General features: G+C 39.1%; 1 protein-coding gene across 2 annotated transcripts in view; it reads right to left on the bottom strand.

Moving 5' to 3' along the window:
- The window catches only part of SNRNP40 (small nuclear ribonucleoprotein U5 subunit 40), a 41,048-nt gene that overhangs the window by 16,987 nt on the left and 3,635 nt on the right, over positions 1 to 20,426 (bottom strand). For both annotated transcript variants that reach the window (XR_002823257.1, XM_004372026.2), the window contains exons 2-5: positions 18,909 to 19,038; positions 18,096 to 18,189; positions 16,811 to 16,976; positions 420 to 542 (exon numbers count right to left, since the gene is read on the bottom strand). Coding sequence is in view for 1 of the 2 variants with exons in the window: in XM_004372026.2 (XP_004372083.1) it covers positions 420 to 542; positions 16,811 to 16,976; positions 18,096 to 18,189; positions 18,909 to 19,038 (513 nt within the window). In the remaining variant the exon portion in view is untranslated. The remainder of the gene's footprint in view (positions 1 to 419; positions 543 to 16,810; positions 16,977 to 18,095; positions 18,190 to 18,908; positions 19,039 to 20,426) is intronic.

Genomic DNA, 20,426 nt, shown 5'->3' with positions numbered 1-20,426 from the left:
TATCCTTACTCAACCTTGGGTTCCCTATCACCAGCTTTCCTGTCCCCTTCTGCCTTCTGGCTGTTGTCCCTGGACTGCTGTGCCTCGTTAGTCTCATTTGGTTTTATGGGGCTTAGGACAGAACAGTTTTTTAAAAATTGATTTCGAATGTCTTTAGGCAGGGATTGCACTCTTCATTTCCACATAGTCCTCACTCAGGGATTTCACATTACCTGCCTGGTCCCTAAAGGCATTTATATGAGTTGCAACGCAACCTTTGATTTAGGAAGTCAATGAGGATAGGAGACAAAGGAAGTTCCAAGTTACTATCCTCCTTCAACAGGTATTAAGTACAAAGCTACCACAATCTCAGAAGTTTGAAAAGATTCACCTCTGTGAGTAGAAAAAGGTGAGAGGGAATGATTAAGCATCAAACATACCTTGATATCATTGTCTATGCCACCAGAAATAATCTGATCACTTGTGTCATTGAAGGTCACAGCTAACACCTGGTAGGTGTTTTGAAATGTTTGGATGGCTGCTTTCTTACGGATATCCCAAAGCTGAAACAAAGGAACAGGAGTCTGTTAGTAACATCACTCTAAGATGTAACTGGACAGTACATTCTGAAGTCTAAGGACTTTGTGGAGGTGAGCACATCACTAAAAAGGGGCCCCACTGAGAAACTTTTCTGGATATTCTGATAACATACATGGTAAGAAGAAGCCACAAATTTTGCCAACATATATGAAAAGGGTGGTGGAATAAATCACTTCAGTTATATTTGCAGATTCCTCTGTTAAAGTTTAAACAAACATAGTTAATTAACACGTCTTAGAGTGGAGTCCTGCTTAGTTTGTATATTTTTAGGACAGCAAGGATATTAGACCAGTGTTTTTCAAACTGCAGACCCTAACTCATGAGTGTGCTGCAAGCTACATTAAACAAACAAACGAAAAAACTCAACATTATAAAGGAGGATATGTCAGTGAAAATGGAGGAGTAGAGAACTCCAAAAGGAGCCCGAACGGCACAAATAGTTAAGCGCTTGGCTGCTAACCCAAAGATTGGCAGTTTGAACCCACCAGCTGCTCCACGGGAGAAAAAACCTGGTGATCTACTCCTGTAAAGATCACAATCTAGGAAATACTATGAGGCAGTTCTACCCTGTCATATAGGGTCACTGTGAGTCAGAATTCACTAGACGACACACAACAACACCACTACCGGAAGGAGCAGAACGGATCTCATTTTCAAAGAGGTTTTGGTTATTTCTTTGCACTGGTCTGGCTCCCTGAAAGACCAGCTCAAAAGTCTTGCCTTTATTGTGCCTAAATTAAAACTCTCCAAAGGGAGATAGGGGAAGGGTACAGCATTTGTCATACGCATTTAAAGGCAAACATATTAGCAGCTGCTGCCTGGGGCAAGGGATAACTGTTGGGGCAAACAATGTTGTTGTTGTTTTTAGGTGCCGTGGAGTTGGCTGAACGCAACACTGCCCAGTCCTGTGTCATTCTCACAATCACAATTGTTGCTATATTTGAGCCCATCGTGTCAATCCATCTTGTTGAGGGTCTTCCTGTTTTTCGTTGACCCTCTACCAAGCATGATGTCCTTCTCCTGGGACTGATCCCTCCTGATAACATGTAAACAACAGACAAACCAAAACTAGGAAGAAAAGGATGGGGAATGAGATGCTTTGGAAATAAAGGTTTTGAAAAGTTCACATATTTTACTGGTAATCTCGAAAGGCATGCCCAGGGCTGGGCGAATACTCAGAAGAGACTTGAGAAGGCTGAAAGCTCTCACTTCTGGTTGACCTTCAAGTGCACTAGCAGGAAGGGAAATCTAAGGCAGTGTTGTAAACTGCCTGGGTGAGTGTTGAAGGTGTGCCCCCAAACAAACACACACACACACACACACACACACAAACACACACGATCTTTCTGCAAAGACTGGGAGCTTTTTAGGTTCCAGAGATTAATCTCAACTGAGATTACTCAGTTTGAGAAGCAGAAAGAAGAAGGAACAAAGAAAAATGAAGAGAGTCTAAGAGACCTGGTGGGACACCATCAAGCATGCCAACATATACGTAATGGGAGTTCCATGGAAAGAAAGCGAAAATGGGACAGAAAGAATATATGAAGAAATGATCTTCAGAAACTTCCCAAATATGCTGAAAGACATGAATCTACATATCTAAGAAGTTCAATGATCTCCAAGTGGCATAAACTCAAAAGACAGCCACCACAAGACACATAATCATACTGTTAAAAGCAAAACACAAAGAGAGAATCCTGAAAGCATCAAGTGAAAAGCGACTCATCATGTATAAGGGACCATCAATAAGATTAACAGCTGATTTTTCATTAAAAGCCATGGAGACCAGAAGTGAGTGGGGTGACATATTCAAAGCACTGGGAAAAAATAAAAACAAAGAAACAAAAACTGTCCACCAAGAAATTTATATCCAGCAAAGGTATCCTTCAAAAATGATGAAGAAACTAACCAAAGACACAAAGGAAAGATTAGCCCATAGGACTAATGGACCACAACTACCACAGCCTCCACCAGACTGAGTCTAGCACAACTAGATGGTGCCCAGCGACCATCACCGACTGCTCTGATAGGGATCACAATAGAGGGTCCTGGACAGAGCTAGAGAAAAATATAGAACAACATTCTAACTCACAAAAAAAGACCAGACTTACTGGTCTGACAGACACTCGAGAAACCCCAAGAGTATGGTCCCTGCACACCCTTTTAATTTAGTACTGAAGCCACTCCTAAGGTTCACCCTTCAGCCAAAGATTAGACAGGCCCATAAAGCAAAGCAAGACTAAATAGGCACACCAGCACAGGGGCAAGGATGAGAAGGCAGGAGGGCACATGAAAATTGGTAATGGGGAACCCAAGGTCGAGAAAGGGAGAGTGTTGACATGTTCTGGGGTTGGCAACCAATGTCACAAAATAATATGTGTATTAACTGTTTAATGAGAAACTAATTTGCTCTGTAAACCTTCACCTAAAGCACAATTAAAAAAAAAAGATGAAATTAAGATATTGTCAGATAAATAAAACTCGAGGAAGTTTATTACCACTAGATCTTCCCTACAAGAATGCTAAAAAGAGTCCTTCAGTAATGCTTCTGTTATACCTCCTAGTTTGTTGCGTAGTTCCTGGGGTCTTAAAAGCTTGCAAGTGGCCATCCAAGGCACAAAAATGGGTCTCTATTCACTCAGAGCAACAGAGGAAGAAGAGTCAGGAATAGGAGGAGGATACGGAATGTGCGGTTAATTGCGTCCATGAACGACTGCCTCTTTCGCTATGAGACCAGAAGAACTGGATGCTACCCGGATACCATTATTGAATATCTCGATCAGAGATTCTACAGAAGAATCTAGATCAAAAGGTGGAATATACAGAACAGAACTTCAAATTCTCATGAACTCCTGACTTTCTGGAGCAATGGAGGCTGGATGAACCCCCGAAACTACGTTCTGAGATAATCTTTTTATTTTTTTCTATTTATTTATTTTTATTGTACTTTAGATGAAGGTTTACAGAACAAACTAGTTTCTCATCAAACAGTTAGTACACATATTGTTTTATGACACTGGTTAACAACCCCACAACATGTCAACACTCTTGACCTTGGGTTCCCTATTACCAGCCTTCCTGTCTCCTCCTGCCTTCTAGTCCTTGTCCCTGGGCTGCTGTGCACCTTTAGCCTCTGAGATAATCTTTAAACCTTAAACTAAAAATACCACCTGGAGTCTTCTTAAAACCAAACAATAGTTTAGCTTAACTAGTAAAAAATGTCTACCTCCAGTATTATGCTCTTCTAAGAACTATCTATATGGTATCAGTTTTACAACAGCAACTGGAAAGATTAGATAGGAACCTTAGAGGGCAGTGAGTTTATGTTATTGAGAAAGGAATAACTCAGAAAAGGAAGGTGAGAATGGTGGCACAACTTGAAGAACATAATCACGTCACTGAATTATACATGTAGAAACTGTTGAGTTGGTGCATGTTTAGCTGTACATATTCTCAACAACAACAGCAAAGAGTCCTTCAGACTGAAATGAAAGGACATTAGACATTAACTCGAATCCATACAAAGAAATAAAGACCACTATTAAAGAGTGAAAGGAGAAAGAAAACTAAGAGTTTACGGCAAAGTTTGGAGCCCTGGTGGCCCAGTGGTAAGAGTTTGGCTGTTAAACAAAAGGTTGGCAGTTCCAACCCACCAGCCACTCCTTGGAAACCCTATGAGGCAGTTCTACTCTGCCCTATAGGATTGCTATGAGTCAGAATCGACTCGATAACACGCAACACCAACAGCAAAGATAACCACATAGGTAAATATAAAGTCAGTACTAATGTATTTCTCGATCTTAACTACTTTCTTTTTCCTTTATGACTTAAAAGACAACTACATAAAACAATAATTGTAAATCTGTGTTAAAGCTCGTACAATGTATAAAGGTTTAATTGGTGTGCATATGTAATAATAACAACATAAAACGGGTGGGATGGAGGTATATATGAAGAAAGTTTGTGTATACTATGTAACTTACATTGGTATTAATTCAAACTATTATTGTTAGGTGCCATCAAGCTGATTTCTACTCATAGTGACTACATGTGACAGACCAGAACTGCTCCATAGGGTTTTCTAGGCTATAATCTTTAAAGGAACAGATCACCAGGTCTTTCTCCTGCAGAACTGCTGGGTGGGTTCGAACCAACAACCTTTGTTAGTAGCTGTGCGCTGCGCCACCAGCGCTCCTTAATTCAAATTAGACTGTCATAAACAGGGCTCTGAACCAGTTCAGCCATGGCTGATGAAGTAAAATCGGAACTGAATTTTTAAAATTAGGGTGATCAGGAACGATAAATGAAATATGAAAAGTTACGGGTCCAAGTCCTGGAATGCGAGACTCGGAAGAGGCATAGTGAGCCCTTTCAGGAGACTGATGTGTGAGGCTGGATGATTGGCAGGACTGTGGAGAGTGACACACATTCAAAGCAGTGTGGTCGGCTGTCATCTTTGAGCGGGGCACCACTGTTTCCAACTCTGCTCAAAATCCAATAAGCAAGAGATTTGGTTGCTATGCAACATGTACATTACCCTTGTTTTCTAATAGAGAGATCAGGTTTCTAGCAGGGCTTTGACTCATTATTTTCCCCATACTGGTTCACCCAATTTTTTAAAATTTGGGCCTGTTCCGATTTTGCTTCCTCAGACACGACTGAACTGGAAAGAACTGGTTCAAAGCCCTGGTTACAGATGAAAATGTTAATTGTAATCCCGAGGTAACTGTTAAGAAAATAACTAAAAAGTATATAGTAAAAGAAATGAGAAAACCAAAAAAACTCATTGCCATTGAGTTGGTTCTGACTTACAGTGACGCTACAGGACAGAGTAGAACTGTCCCATAAGGTTTCCAAGGAGTGGCTGGTGGATTCAAACTGCTGATCTTTTGGTTAGCAACCTAATGCTTAACCACTGAGCCACCAGGGCTCCTGAAAAGAAATGAGAAGGGAATCATAATAGTACACTAGAAAATATCTTAATACAAAAGAAGGCAGGAATTGAGGAATTGAACAAGACAGATATGACATATAGAAAGCAAACAGCAAACTGGTAGAAGTCCTTTCTTCTCAGTAATTAAATTAAATGTGTTCTTAGGTGTAAGGGAGCAGATCACCAGCTTTTTCTCCCACGGAGCTGCTGAGTGGGTCTGAACCTCTAGCCTTTCAATTAGCAGTTTGGGCAGCTAACCGTTGTGCTACCAGAGCACCTAAATTAAATGTAAATGGACTAAATCCTCCAATTAAAAGGTAGACATTGGTAAAATGGATTAAAAAAATAGGTCCAGCAATATGTTGTCCACAAGAGATGCACTTCAAATTCAAAGACACAAACAGGTTTAAAGTGAAAGGACAGAAAAAGATATTTAATGCAAACAGTGAGTATTTATACTAACACCAGACAAAATAGACATTTAAAAAAATGTTACAAGCACATTATAAAATGATAAAAGGGTTAATCCATCAAGAAGAGGTAACAATTATAAACATATATTCCCCTAACAACAGAACCCTAAAATATATGAAGCAAAAACTAATAGAATTGATGGGAGATATAGACAGTTCAAGGGAGCGTTGGTGGTGCAATGGTAAAGTGCTTTGCTGCTATCAGAAAGGTAGGTAGTTCGAACCCACCCAGTGGCTCTGTGGGAGAAAGATGTGGCAATCTGCTCCCATAAAGATTATAGCCTAGAAAACCCTATGGAGCAGTTCTACTGTGTCACATGGCGTCACTATGAGTTGGAACAGACCTGATGGCACACAACAGCAACAACAATACAGAGAGTTCAACAATAATAGAGATTTCAACACCCCGCTTTCAATAATAAATAGAACAACTAAACAAAAAAGAAAGATGGAAACAGAAAACTCAAACAACACTATAAACCAATAGCTATCTATAGAACACTCTATCCAACAACAACAGAATACTCACTCTTCTCTAGTGCACATGAACATCCTCCAGGATAGACTATAGATTAGGCCACAAAACAGGTATGAATAAATTTCAAAAGACTAAAGTCATACAAAGTATCTTCTCTGACCACAATGGAATAAAATAAGAAATCAACAGCAGAAAGATCTCTGGAAAATTCACAAATACGTGGAAATTAAGCAAACTCTTAAACAACCAACAGAACAAAGAAAAAATTACAAGGGAAATTAAAAAAAAATTTTGAGAGGAATGAAAATGAAAACACAACACACCAAAACTTATGGGACGCAGAAAACTTATGGGATACAGAGAAAGCAATGCCCAGAGGGAAATTTACAGCTGTAAATGCCTACATTGAAAAGGAAGAAAGATTTCAAATCAGTAACCTAAATTCCTGCCTTAAGGAATTAGAAAAGAAGAGCAAACTAACTCAAAAGCCAGCAGAAGGAAAGAAAATAAAGATTAGAGCAGAGATAAATGAAATAGAGAACTAAAAAAAAAAGTCAGTGAAGCCAAAAGTTGGTTCTTTGAAAAGATCAACAAAATTGACAAACCTTTAGCTAAACTGATCAAGACCAAAAAAAAAAAAGAGAGAGAGAGAGAAGATGCAAATTACTAAAATTAGGAATCAAGGTAGGGGCATTACTATCAACCTTACAGAAATGAAAAGGATTATAAAAGACTACTATGAACAACTGTATGCCCACCAACAAATTAGATAATCCCAATAAAATGGACAAATCCCTAGAAACACAGAAACTACCTAACTGACTCAGCTAGAGATTTAATCAGTAAACAAAATACTTCCAGCTAAAACTCCATTAGATAGCTTCCACTAGTAAATTCTACCAAATGCTTAAAGAATTAACACCAATCCTTCTCAAACTATTCCGAAGGATAGGAGACACTTTCTAACTCATTGCAAGAGGCCGGTATTACCTGGATACCAAAGCCAGACAAAGACATCACAATAAAAGACTACAGACCAACCTTTCTTATGAATATAGATGCAGAAATCCTCAATAACATACTAGCAAACCAAATCCAGCAGCACAGTAAAAGGATTATATACCACTACAAAGTGGAACTTATTCTAAGAATTCAAGGGTGGTCCAGCATATGAAAACTAATCATTGCACTATACCATATTAATAGAAGGTGAAAAATCTACCACATGATCATTTTAATTGATGTAGTAAAAGTATCTGAGAAAATCCAATGCCCTTTCATGATAAAAACAACAAACAAACTAGGACTAGAAGAGAACGTCCTCAACCTGACAAAAATATTTAAGAAAAACCAACCGTTAACATCATACTTAATGATGAAAGACTGAAGGCTTTCCCCCTAAGGAACAAAATAAGAACAAGTTCACTCTTTCCACTTCTATATAACATTATACTGAAAGTTCTAGCCAGGGCATTTAGGCAAGAAAAAGAAATAAAAGGACCGCGGTGATCCATAGTTTATTTTTTTGTTGTTATTGTTGAAAATATAGAGCAGGACATACACCAACTCAACAATTTCAACATGTACAATTCAGTGACAATGATTACATTCCTCAAGTTGTGATCCATAGGGTTTTCACTGGCTGAATTCTCAGAAGTAGATCGCCAGGCCTTTCTTCCTAGTCAGTTTCAGTCTGGAAGCTCTGCTGAAACCTGTTCAGCATCACAGCAACACACAAGCCTCCACTGACAGACAAGTGGTGGCTGCACTTGAGGTGCACTGGCTGGGAATTAAACCTGGGTCTCTCGCATAGCAGGTGAGAATTCTATCACTGAACCACTACCCTCTTTCATATCCACTAGGATGGCTTTAATTAAAAACCAAACCAAACTAAACAAATGGAAAATAACAATACTGGTGAGAATGTGAAGAAACTGGAACTCTTATACTTTGCTCCTCAAATATTGTTGAAGATAACCTGAAACACTTAGAAGGACTTATAGACGAAGATCAAAGATTACAGCCTTCAGTATGGACTACACATCAACGTAAAGAAAACAAAAACCTTCACAGCAACTTCATGTTAAACAGAGAAAAGACCGTAGTTGTTAAGGATTTCATTTTACTTGGTTCAACAGTCAATGCCCATAGATAGAAGCAGCAGTCAAGAAATCAAACAATGTATTACTGCATTGGGAAAATTTGCTGCAAAAGACCTCTTTAAAGTGTTAAAAAGCAAAGATGTCAGTTTGATGACTAAGGTGCACCTGACCCAAGACATGGTATTTTCAATTGCCTCATATGCATGTGAAAACTGGACAATGAATAAGGAAAACCACATAGAATTGATGCCTTTGAATTACGGTGTTGGTGAAGAATACTGACTATACCATGGACTGCCAGAAGAACAAATAAATCTATATTGGAGGAAGTACAGCCAGAATGCTCCTTAGAAGAGAGAATGGAGAACGTGTTATCTCAGTATGGTCGAATTCTAGAGAAGGACATCGTGTTTGGTAAAGCAGAGAGTCAGCAAAAAAGAGGAAGACCCTAAATGAGATGGAATGACACAGTAGCTGCAACAATGAGCTCAAACATACCTACCTACTATTTTGAGGATGGCACAGGACCAGGCAACGTTTTATTCTGTTAGATGTAGGGTTGCTATGAGCCAGAGACCGCTCAATGACACCTAACAACAAAAACAACATACACTGCTCCTCATATATTGTTGGTGGTAATATAAAAAGGTGCAGCCACTGTGGAAAACACTGTGGAAAAGTTTAGTGGTTCCTCAAAAATTTAATATAGAACTATTATATGACCCAGCAATTCTATCCTATTCATAAAGCAAAAAAGTGGAAACAACTCAAACATCCATCAACTGAACGGATATACAAAATATGGTATAGCCATACAATGGAATATTATTCAGCCATAGAGATAAAGTATTGATACATGCTACAACAGGCATGAACCTAGAAAACATGCAGTGTGGTGAATTACTTAATACGGCCCTTCCAGTCATTGTCCTTCCCCATGCATATGTCAGTTTGTTGTATTGTGGGGGCTTGTGTGTTGCTGTGATGCTGGAAGCTATGCCATCGGTATTCAAATACCAGCAGGGTCACCCATGGCAGCCAGGTTTCAGCTGAGCTTTCAGACTAAGACAGACTAGGAAGAAGGACCTGGCAGTCTATGTCTGAAAAGAATTAGCCAGTGAAAACGTTATGAATAGCAGCAGAACATTGTCTGATATGGTGCCAGAAGATGAGCCCCTCAGGTTGGAAGGCACTCAAAATACAACTGGGGAAGAGCTGCCTCCTCAAAGTAGAGTCGATCTTAATGATGTGGATGGAGTCAAGCTTTTGGGACCTTCATCTGCTGATGTGACACAACTCAAAATGAGAAGAAACAGCTGCGAGCATCCACTAACAATCAGAACACGGAATGTACAAAGTATGAATCTAGGAAAATTGGAAATCATCAAAAATGAAACGGAACATATAAACATCGATATCCTAGCCATTAGTGAACTGAGATGGACTGGTATTGGCCATTTTGAATTGGACAATCATATGGTCTACTATGCCAGGAATGACAACTTGAAGAGGAATGGTGTTGCATTCATCATCAAAAAGAACATTTCAAGATCTATCCTGAAGCACAATGTTGTCAGTGATAGGATAATATCTATATGACTACAAGGAAGACCAGTTAATATGATTATTATTCAAATTTATGTACCAACCACTAAGGCCGAAGATGAAGAAACTGAAGATTTTTATCAACTTCTGTAAGTCTGAAATTGATTGAACATGCAAGCAGGATGCATTTATAATTATTGGTGATTGTAATGTGAAAGTTCGAAACAGAGAAGAAGGAGCAGTAGTTGAAAAATATAGCCTTGGTGATAGAAATGATGCCGGAGATCGCATGATAAAATTTTGCAAGACCAATGACTTCTTAATTGCAAATAACTTTTTTCAACAACATAAACGGCAACTATACATATGGACCACACCAGATGGCATACACAGGAAACAAACTGACTACATCTGTGGAAAGAGACAGTAGAAAAGCTCAATATCATCAGTCAGAACAAGGCCAGGGCCCAACTGTGGAACAACCTATCAACTGCTCATATGCAAGTTCAAGTTGAAGGTGAAAAAAAGTCCACAGGAGCCGAAGTACGACCTTTAGAATATCCCACCTGAATGTAGAGATCATTTCAAGAATAGATTTGATATGCTGAACACTAATGACTGAAGACCAGATGAGTTGTGGAATGATATCAAGGACACTATACATGAAGAAAGCAAGAGGTCATTAAAAAGATAGAAAAGAAAGAAAAGACCAAAATGGATGTCAGAAGAGACTGTGAAATTTGCTCTTGAACATCAAGTAGCTAAAGCAAATGGAAGAAATGATGAAGTAAAAGAGCTGAACAGAAAATTGCAAAGGGCAGCTTAAGAAGACAAAGTAGAGTATGATAATGACATGTGCAAAGACCTAGAGATAGAAAACCAAAAGTAGAGGGTCAGAGAAAAAGAGGAAGACTCTCAATGAGATGGACTGACACGGTGGCTACAACAATGGGCTCAAACATAACAGTGATTGTGAGGATGGCGCAGTACCAGGCAGTGTTTCGTTCTGTTGTACATAGGGTCACTATGAGTCAGAACCGACTCGATGGCACGTAACAACAGCCATAGTCTTTGTGATTTCCCCACAATGATTGGGTTGGACTATGCAAATAAGGTGCTTGTGGCCCACCAAGGGGATAGGTCAGCAAATAATTTGTATGGAACCCTAATGAGGGGATTAGTCAGTTTTGACATCCCACTAGGCTTAAAATGAGCTCATCCTAGAAGCAAGGAAGAGAAGTTCACTACCATCAAAAAGAAAAATAGCCAGGGGTGGAACACACCCTTTGGACCAGGGGTCCGTGTGCTAAGAAAACTTCCTAGATCTAGGAGACAGACAGAGCTGTAACACCAGAGACAGCAAGAAGCGGCAGCAAGCAGAAACGGCAGCAGCAGAACCAGGAGACTGGCAGGAGAAGATGTGATGGGCTTCTCAGCCTATGGAGTAAGGCAAGTACCTACAGAGGGCATGCTGACCCATAAAGTGAGAGAGCTGAGTGCCTTCGGGCAGGAGGCTTCTTGGTGGAGTGGGGTTCCTTCCGGCACTTACTCGCAGAGCTAAGAGCTTTGTAACACTTGCCCATCTGGGGCAGAGGCCAGGCTGATGGTTGAGGGCCAAGGGAGGAGGCCTGTCCTGAGGGGGCTGAGAGGAGCCTCTTCTCTGGAGGCGGAGCACCAGGGCCCAGGCCCAAGCAGGGCCTTGCAGCAGAGGTCTGCCTGCAGGCATGGCTGGAGTAGAAGCTGTCCTGATCTAAGAACTGTAACCTGAGTCGTTCCTGATCCTGAATTGTAACCTGTTACTTTCCTAATAAACCTCATAATAGTGAGTATGATGTATGAGTTGTGTGTGGTCATTGCAATGAATTACTGAACCCAGCAAAGAAGTGCCAATGGGAGGGACGGCTGGTGTTAGAATTGGTAAAAAGGTTGGAGAGAGGAGCTATGTCTGACCTCTACCTCATAGGCATCAGCTTTGGGCTGATTCTGATCTTGAGTCTCTCTCCTCCACTTGTAAAATTAGAGGATGTGGTCTGACACTGCTGCCATGCCATTTTTAAAAAACATTATGCTAACCGAAAGCCAGAAACAAAAGGTCACATAGTGTATAATTTCATTTTTATGAGATGTACAGAATATGTAAATCCATAGAAACAGAAAGATGATTAGTGGTTGCAGGGACTAGAAGCAGGGAGAATGGCGAGTGACTGCTTAGTAAGTATGGGGTTTCTTTTTGGAGTGATGGAAATGTTTTCGAATTAGATAGTGGTGATGGTTGTATGACATTGTGAATGTACTAAAAGCCACAAACTGTACATTTTAAAATGGCTCATTTAATATTATGTGAATTATACTTCAATAAAAAAAAATTATAGAAAATACCAGAAAATGTCACATTTAGGATGGGTTGTTTCATAAACAAATATACACTGTAGGGAGAATGTGTGTACTGGCTCACATATAAAATGTATTACTTAACATGCACTGTGGTCCAAAAAATGTAAAGGTTACCACGCTGGGACTATCTAGTTTAACTCTATCTTTTATAGAGGAAACTAAAGCTCAAAGAGGGAAGTGACTTGATGATGGACAACAGGAAGTCAGCAGCAAAATAAGGACTAGAATCTAGGATTGTCTGATTCCGTTACACTAATGCTATATTAACTTAAAAAGTATTATAATTTGTGGTAATTTTTTATAATCGCTAAAGTAACATATGCTTGTTTTAAAAAATTAACATAAATATTAATTTTTAATGTCTGCTTGATATAATACTAATAGGGGAAGAAGGAAGAAGATTAACCATTACGACCCTAGACCTCTATACTCAACTGTAGCTAGACAATTTTGTTCTACTTTGAAAAAAAATAAACAGCTTTCAAGATAATTTACATTTTTTAAAGTGTGGACAATATAAAAAGGGCCCAGAGACATTTCAATAAATGCCGGACATATTTGAGAAGATAAATAATGAGGAACTGTTTAAAGAGTACAGGTTATTTCATTTAGAAGAGAAAGGCTGTGCTTCAAGTTTAGAGGGTTATCATCAAAATGAAAGGGGTCAGCCATGAAATCTTAGTAAAGCCCATGGCTTAAATTCAATCCTGCGGTAAACAAGTAGAGTCTGAGCAAGACTTGCAACAAGATGCCCCTTCTTCCCTATACTTATGGTTTAGGATGAAAGGTAGTTTCTACTTAATTCATGGAAACATGAGCTAAAAAGGGCTTTGGTTGTTACTCAAGATAACTGGTTAAAAAAAAATGCTTCATTCTTCTCCTAAAAACTAAACCACTCCCCATACCTCTGGCTACAGAATCAAGTTCACACCTCTTAGCTTAGAATTCAAGGCCTTGATAAGCCAGCTCACCCATTTTACCAGCCTTATTACAATCATAGGAACAGATATTCTCTACTTTGGCCAAATCAATCTTTATCTTCATCCCCAAAACTATAGAAGCCAATTAAAGTTTGATTAAAATAATTTAGAATCTTAGTTGCAGATAACCATCACTTAAAAAAAATCTTTATTTTGAAATAGTCAGGAATTTACAGAAAAGTTGAAAGTATAAGGAACATTTTCTGCCTAAATCATTGAGTAAGTTGCTGACCTAATGCCCCATGATTCCTGAATATTTGTGTGCTTTTCCTATAAACAAGGACATTCTTCTATATAACCTCAATACAACCATTAGTATCAAGATTTAATAATGATATGTAACTACCATTTGATTCTCAAATCCCATTCAAGTCTCACCATTTGTCCCAATAACCTCTTTAATAGCAAAAGGATTTAGTTCAGAACCATGTGTTGAATTTAGTTATCACGTCTCTTTAGTTTTCTTCAGCCTAGAAGAGTTCCTAAGACTCTTTGGATTTCATGACCTTGACACTTCTAAAGATTATAGGACAATTATTTAGTAGAATGTACGTACCTCAATGTAGGTTTGTGTGCACACTGCATCTTAGAAATATCACTGGTGATATGTATTTTTACTATATCTATCTTATCAACCGGCTCACAATTTGGATTTGTCCCATTACCAATAATGTTTGGAGCCTGGGTGGTGCAGTGGTTAAAAGCTCAGGCTGCTAACAAAAAAGTTTGCAGTTCGAATCCAACAGCCATTCTTTGGAAACTCTGGGGCAGTTCTACTCTGTTCTATAGGGTTGCTATGAGTAGGAATCTACTTGATGGCAATGGATTGGTTTTTTTTGGTTTTGACACGTCCCATTGTTCTTTGAGCACACCCTTGCTTTCTCATACAAGATATTCCAGGCTCATCTTGTACTTCCCTGCCCCAGCCCTGAAATAAGGAGCCCTAGTTCCTTTTAGTGGTAAATGGTATTTAAAGGCCAAGACCTGGATAGTAGGTGTGCTCATTACTATTGAGGTATTATTGCTCCTGAACTCTCTCACTGGACAGTTAGGCAATATATGTATATAGAGATACACATACACCAACATACTCAGACATGTACATCTGTTTTTCCTATATCTACCTATTTACATATTGAATTCACACTGATACTTCCAATTTGAATCCAACACAGTAAGATTCATTCAAGTTTTTCCCCTTTCTGTATTGGTATCACCTTTCTCTGACAATGGGAAACAAGGCTCTAACTATGGTACACCTACGTTAAGAGTTTTGAACTTTGGACCCATTCCTCCTCTCAGCAAAGTATCATGCGCCCCAAGGCAAAGAAACCACTTAGTAGAAAAATGTCTCAAAGCATGGAATACTATGAAACAATGAAGAACAATGATCAATCTGCAAAACATCTCACAAAATGGATGAATCTGGAGGGCATTATGCTGAGTGAAATAAGTCAATCACAAAAGGACAAATACTGTATGAGACCACTACTATAAAAAGTCATGAAAAGGTTTAAATACACAAAGAAACAATCTTTGATGGTTATGAGTGGGGGGTGGGGGGTGGGGAGGGAAAAATACTAAATAGAAAATACGTAAGTGGTTAACTTTGGTGATGGGTAAGACAGTACATAATACTGGGGAAGCCACAATACCAAGGCAAGGTCATGGAAGCTCCATACACACATCTGAACTCCCTGAAGGACCAAATCATTGGGCTGAGGGCTAGGGATGATGGTCTCGAGGGATGTCTAGCTCAACTGGCATAACATAGTTTATAAAGAAAATGTTTTACATCCTACTTTGGTGAGTAGCGTCTGGCGTCTTAAAAGCTTGTGAATGGCCAGCTAAGATACTCCACTGGTCCCACCCCATCTGGAGCAAGGGAGAATGAAGAAAACCAAAGACACAAGGGAAAGATTAGTCCAAAGGACTAATGGACCACAAGTACCACAGCCTCCACCAGACTGAGTCCAGCACAACTAGATGGTGTCTGACTACCAACACTGACTATTCTGACAGGGATCACAATAGAGGGTCCCAGATAGAGCTCGAGAAAGATGTAGAACAAAATTCAAACTCACAAAAAAATAAAAAAGACCAGGCTTGCTGGTCTGACAGAGACTGGAGAAACCCTGAGAGTATGGCCTTCAGGCACCCTTTTAACTCAGTACTGAAGTCACTCCTGAGGTTCAGCCTTCAGCCAAGGATTAGGCAAGCCCATAAAACAAACAACAACACATGTAGCTCAACCATGTATACAAGATTAAATGGGCACACCAGCCCAGGGGCAAGGACAAGAAGGCAGGAGGGGACAGGAAAGCGGGATAAATGGAAATGGGGAACCCAAGGTCGGGAAGTGTTGACACGTCATGGGGTTGGCAACCAATGTCACAAAACAACAGGTGTATAAATTGTTTAATGAAAAACTAATTTGCTCTGTAAATCTTCATCTAAAGCACAACTAAAAAAAAAGTCATAAGGCAGATAACCCAGTACATCTACATCATCACCTTTAATTATGAAAACAGTATAGTCACTTAAAAAAGCAATAGTCACAAGTTTAGTATGATTTAGTCACTCCCTGTTCAGCCATTAAAAGACCATCCTAGAGTTCAAAATTAATGCCAAAGAAGAAAACGGTTGGTACTACAAAGCACTGTGCCATGTATGTGCCCTTCAGACAAGTTACTATTTCTAGGACTCATTTTCCTCATTTGTAAAATGAAGATGCTGGACAAGATCAGTGGTTCCCAAATGTGAGACCTACTGCATTTAAATCATTTGAGAAATGTTAAAAAATTCTAATTTCCATTCCAGACCTACTGAATCTTTGGGCATTTTTAACAGGTTCTTCAGTTGATTCTGAAATGCAGACAGGTTGGACTAAATGATTCTTAATTTCCCATCCTGTGTTACTAACACCATTGAGCTTTATATATTTTTTCTGTAATCTCACAACAACCTTGCAAAGCATATATATTAGTGTTACTGTTCTAAAGATTAAGAAACCAAGGCTCAGAAAAGTACACTGTCCAAAGTCAACCAATTAAGTAAACAGCTGAGCCAAGAATCTAACCTGGTTTGTCCATTCTATCCCAAATAACAATTTCTTCTCTGGTTCTAATATTATTCTGTAGAGTACTTAAAACACTGCCTATTATTTTAAACTTATTTTTAAAAGGAGAAAAATTTCAAGTGTCTGTTTTGAGAAATGATTGCTGAAACAAAGTTGTGGAGAAGAGGGTACAGTCAGGTGGGAAGGCAAGATTAAGGCTCATATTATGTCACCTCAGAAACTGCAACACACAGACAGCAACACCCACCTTAACTGTACCATCGTCACTGCCAGTGCAGACAAGCTGGGGACCTCTCCTGGCCGGATAACAGGAATTCACAAAGGAAGTATGTCCCTTCAGTCTTTTAACCCTCTCGCCTGTCTCACTATCCCACACAGCTACAGTTTTATCTGTGGATGCTGAGAAGAGCATACTAGAAGGTAAGAGGAAGGACAAAAAAGAAATTAAGTGAAGACAATAGCAATCTTTCCTACTTGCCAAAATTCTGACAGTTTTACACATGATGCTTCTCTCTGCTTAGAATACCTTACCCTACCTAAAAAATCCTACTCATGCTCTAGACCCGATTACAAGATCTACTCGATGAAGTTTTAAGAAACATCCTTTTCTGACTCTCTGTGATGTATTATACATCTATCAGTTTTCTCAATCTTTATTACTCCTTTGTGATACATAACATTTTACACCTAAGACACACTCCATCTGGAAATGTGTAATTACTCCCTGCTGCTGCAAAGATAAAACAGACTGTGGCAATTCCAGATCTGACAGCTGTGCAACTCCAACCCTTTCTCCAAAAATCAAAGCCTTTTTTTGGTCTCTTAGCGCTTCCTTTACTTAAATATTAATAGGAAAAATGCATAAAGGCTATATACCAGTTGACCCAGGGCACCCTAAGATTGTAGAGGTCAGAGGTATAAAAAACCAAAAATTTACCAAAATACCTAACAACGGAATTAACTTTGTATAACCAAATTTCCATATTATCAACAGGTATTCTATAATTATGCAGTCATTAAAACAATGGTTGTGATAAACAGAGACGCTGGGTGGATAAGGGAAAAAAGCAGCAGACAAGATCATATACGTACACAGGTCTAACAAATATATAAAAATCAGGTAGTTTTAAGTAGAAAAAACACTTGAGGGAAACATAATGTTAACAGTGATTATCTTTTGAGTGGTAGGAATATGGGTTATTTTTTCATCTTTCTGCTTTTATGGGGTTCTCAAAATAAATATTTTATTACTTTAAAAAAAAGTTAATTTCTTCACATAAAAATCACAATTTGCTTTATGTTTTAAGAAGAAAACAAGTTTGTCTGGGCTGGTAATATGTTAGATGACAAAGATGATGTACTGCATACATGGAACAATAGATATTTTACTGGGGTGACAATGACAAGGATAAGGTAGTGACTCACAATGCAGGGTCTCCTGAGAGAGGAAACTCAAGGTGACAGGTAAAAAAATGATGCTGAGAAAAATTAGTGGGAGAAGCAGTTGCCCTTCCATTACGCAGAATACTCACCTGCCGTCTGTGTTATAATGCAGTTCCATCACAGCTCCACTGTGTCCCTTCAATGTGGCATAGTTATCACAGTCACCATAGACATTCCACAACACTGTTAGGGAGACAGGAGTTTCATCTCACAATGGGACAAATGATGCCAGAAGAAAAGGAAGTCAAATGTAAGATGAAATGAATCCTTTGGCTCTTTTCTGATAACTCTATGCCTCAGGGTGAATGATATGTCTTCATTGCCCATTTTGATTTAGATGCTCTAGTTCTGTCATTCTAAAACTTACTGGTGGCCAAGCATCTGGAAGGCATGAGAATCTGCAGAATATCCATGAATTACTGATATATTTAATTTCATCAAACAAACTAGGAATGGTTTTACCAGCAGAAAAATAACTATTGCATATATGTTGTTTATTATCTACACAGCTACTCTTTAATAACACTCATCAAACTTCTATCCATGCTAGACCAGGCTCCCTGTGGACAGGAACTATGTTAACCTGTTGAGCCTAGATCTCTTGTCTTGCTCAATCAGTTCAAAATTTGCCTTAAGGAGGAAGATATTCTCGAGCTAGAGCAACTCACTTTCCAACTAGTTATATAATTCCTTCTGTATCTACCACACAGACCCTAAGTTCTACACCCAAGATCGTTCAACATTTTCATGCCTGATTTTATTACGTTAGTCACGTAGTTTGTTATGTTATCTCATCTTCAGAACTTATAAACTTAGAGATATCTTCTGTAGTATCCAAGGTTTTAAAAATAATCACTATTTAGCAGGGTGCAATTACATCAGATTCAAAAATTATGCCTTACGTATCAGTCGGTCAAATCCTGCAGATGCTAAGGTGGATCCATTCGGGTGAAACTTGCAACAGTACACTTCTCCTTCATGCCCTGACAGCAGCATGATTGGGGCTTGAAGGGAGGAACACCTTGGAGGTCCCTAAACAAAAGAAAGACATACAGAGTAACCACTGTATACTGGCAAAGGAGGCTGCAAAACTGGGGGTGAGGGGAAGGAAAAACAATGATCTAAGTGGATTTTAGCTTTTCTTACATCACTCATGCCTCCAATTGGATTCTCTGCTGCTGGACTTTCCAATGTCTACCTATTATACTCTCCTCCTACCTCACTCTGCTCCTGTCCCATAGCCAACTTATAGCTCAAACATGTTAAACTCATCTCACCTGAGAATCTTTACATTTGTAGTTCCACCTAACTGGAATCTTTTTCCCCTAGATCTTCCCATGTTTGGCTACATTCAAATGTTTCCTCCTCAGAAAGTCCTTTCTTGAACATTCAAACTCAAGTAGTGTCACTGCATTCCCATCAACATTCCATTAACCATACTGTATTTCTTTACAGTACTTACTGTTATCTGAAATTACCTTGTGTATTTGCTTACATATTTCGTCTGTTATCCCACTAGAACAGAAGCTCCACGAATGCAGGGATCTTGCCTGCAACATCATTCAATACTGTATTCCCATTGTATATTTAATGAATGAATGATTGAACTGGTCTTCTAACAATCCTGCCTAGGCTTAAGCAATTCACTTCTTAAACCTGATCTGATACTCTCATTTGTCAAATAGGAATGACATGTCAAATAGGAAGGACAGCTACACTACCAATAATCCCCAAATCTCTTCAGGGGTTTCCAGTTTATTTATTCAAAAAATACCACATGCCAGGCACTGTTCTAGGCACTGGGGAAATAGCAGTAAACAAAACAAACAATGAAGCACACATTCTAATGGGAAGGAGGGAGGCAAGGAGAGAGAAACAAGTAAAATATACAGAGGATGGGAGTCCCTGGGTGGTGCAAATGGTTAATGTGCTTGACTGCTAATTTAAAGGTTGGTGGTTCAAGGCTACCCAGAAGTGCCTCAGAAGAAAGGCCTGGCTATCTACTCCCCAAAAAATCAGTCACTGAAAAACCCTATGGAGCATAGTTCTACTCTAATACACATGGGGTTGCCATGAATCAGAGCTGACTTGGCGGTAACTGGTTTATGTGCTATGGAGAAAAACAAAGCAGGAATGTGGGTTAGAGAGTATGGGGTTATTGCAATATAAAATAGGGTGGTCAGGAAAACACTCACTGAAAAAATGATATTTGAGCAAAGATTCAAAGGAGCTAAGAGTATAAACCATGTGGACATTTGGCAGAAGAGCATTCACGCAGCAGGAGCAACAAACGCAAAGGCCCTGAGGCAGGAGCATGGAAGCCAGCATGGCTGAAGCAAGTGAGCAAAGGAAGATTGGTAGACCAAAGAAGTAAAGGGAAAGAGGGCAAAAGAGTGTAAAGATTTTGACTTTTACTCTGA

Source organism: Trichechus manatus, unplaced genomic scaffold, assembly GCF_000243295.1.
Source record: "Trichechus manatus latirostris isolate Lorelei unplaced genomic scaffold, TriManLat1.0 scaffold00015, whole genome shotgun sequence".
Classification (NCBI taxonomy): Eukaryota; Metazoa; Chordata; class Mammalia; order Sirenia; family Trichechidae; genus Trichechus; species Trichechus manatus.
Note: the sequence above shows the minus strand (reverse complement) of the source record. Positions and strands in the feature narration are given on the sequence as shown.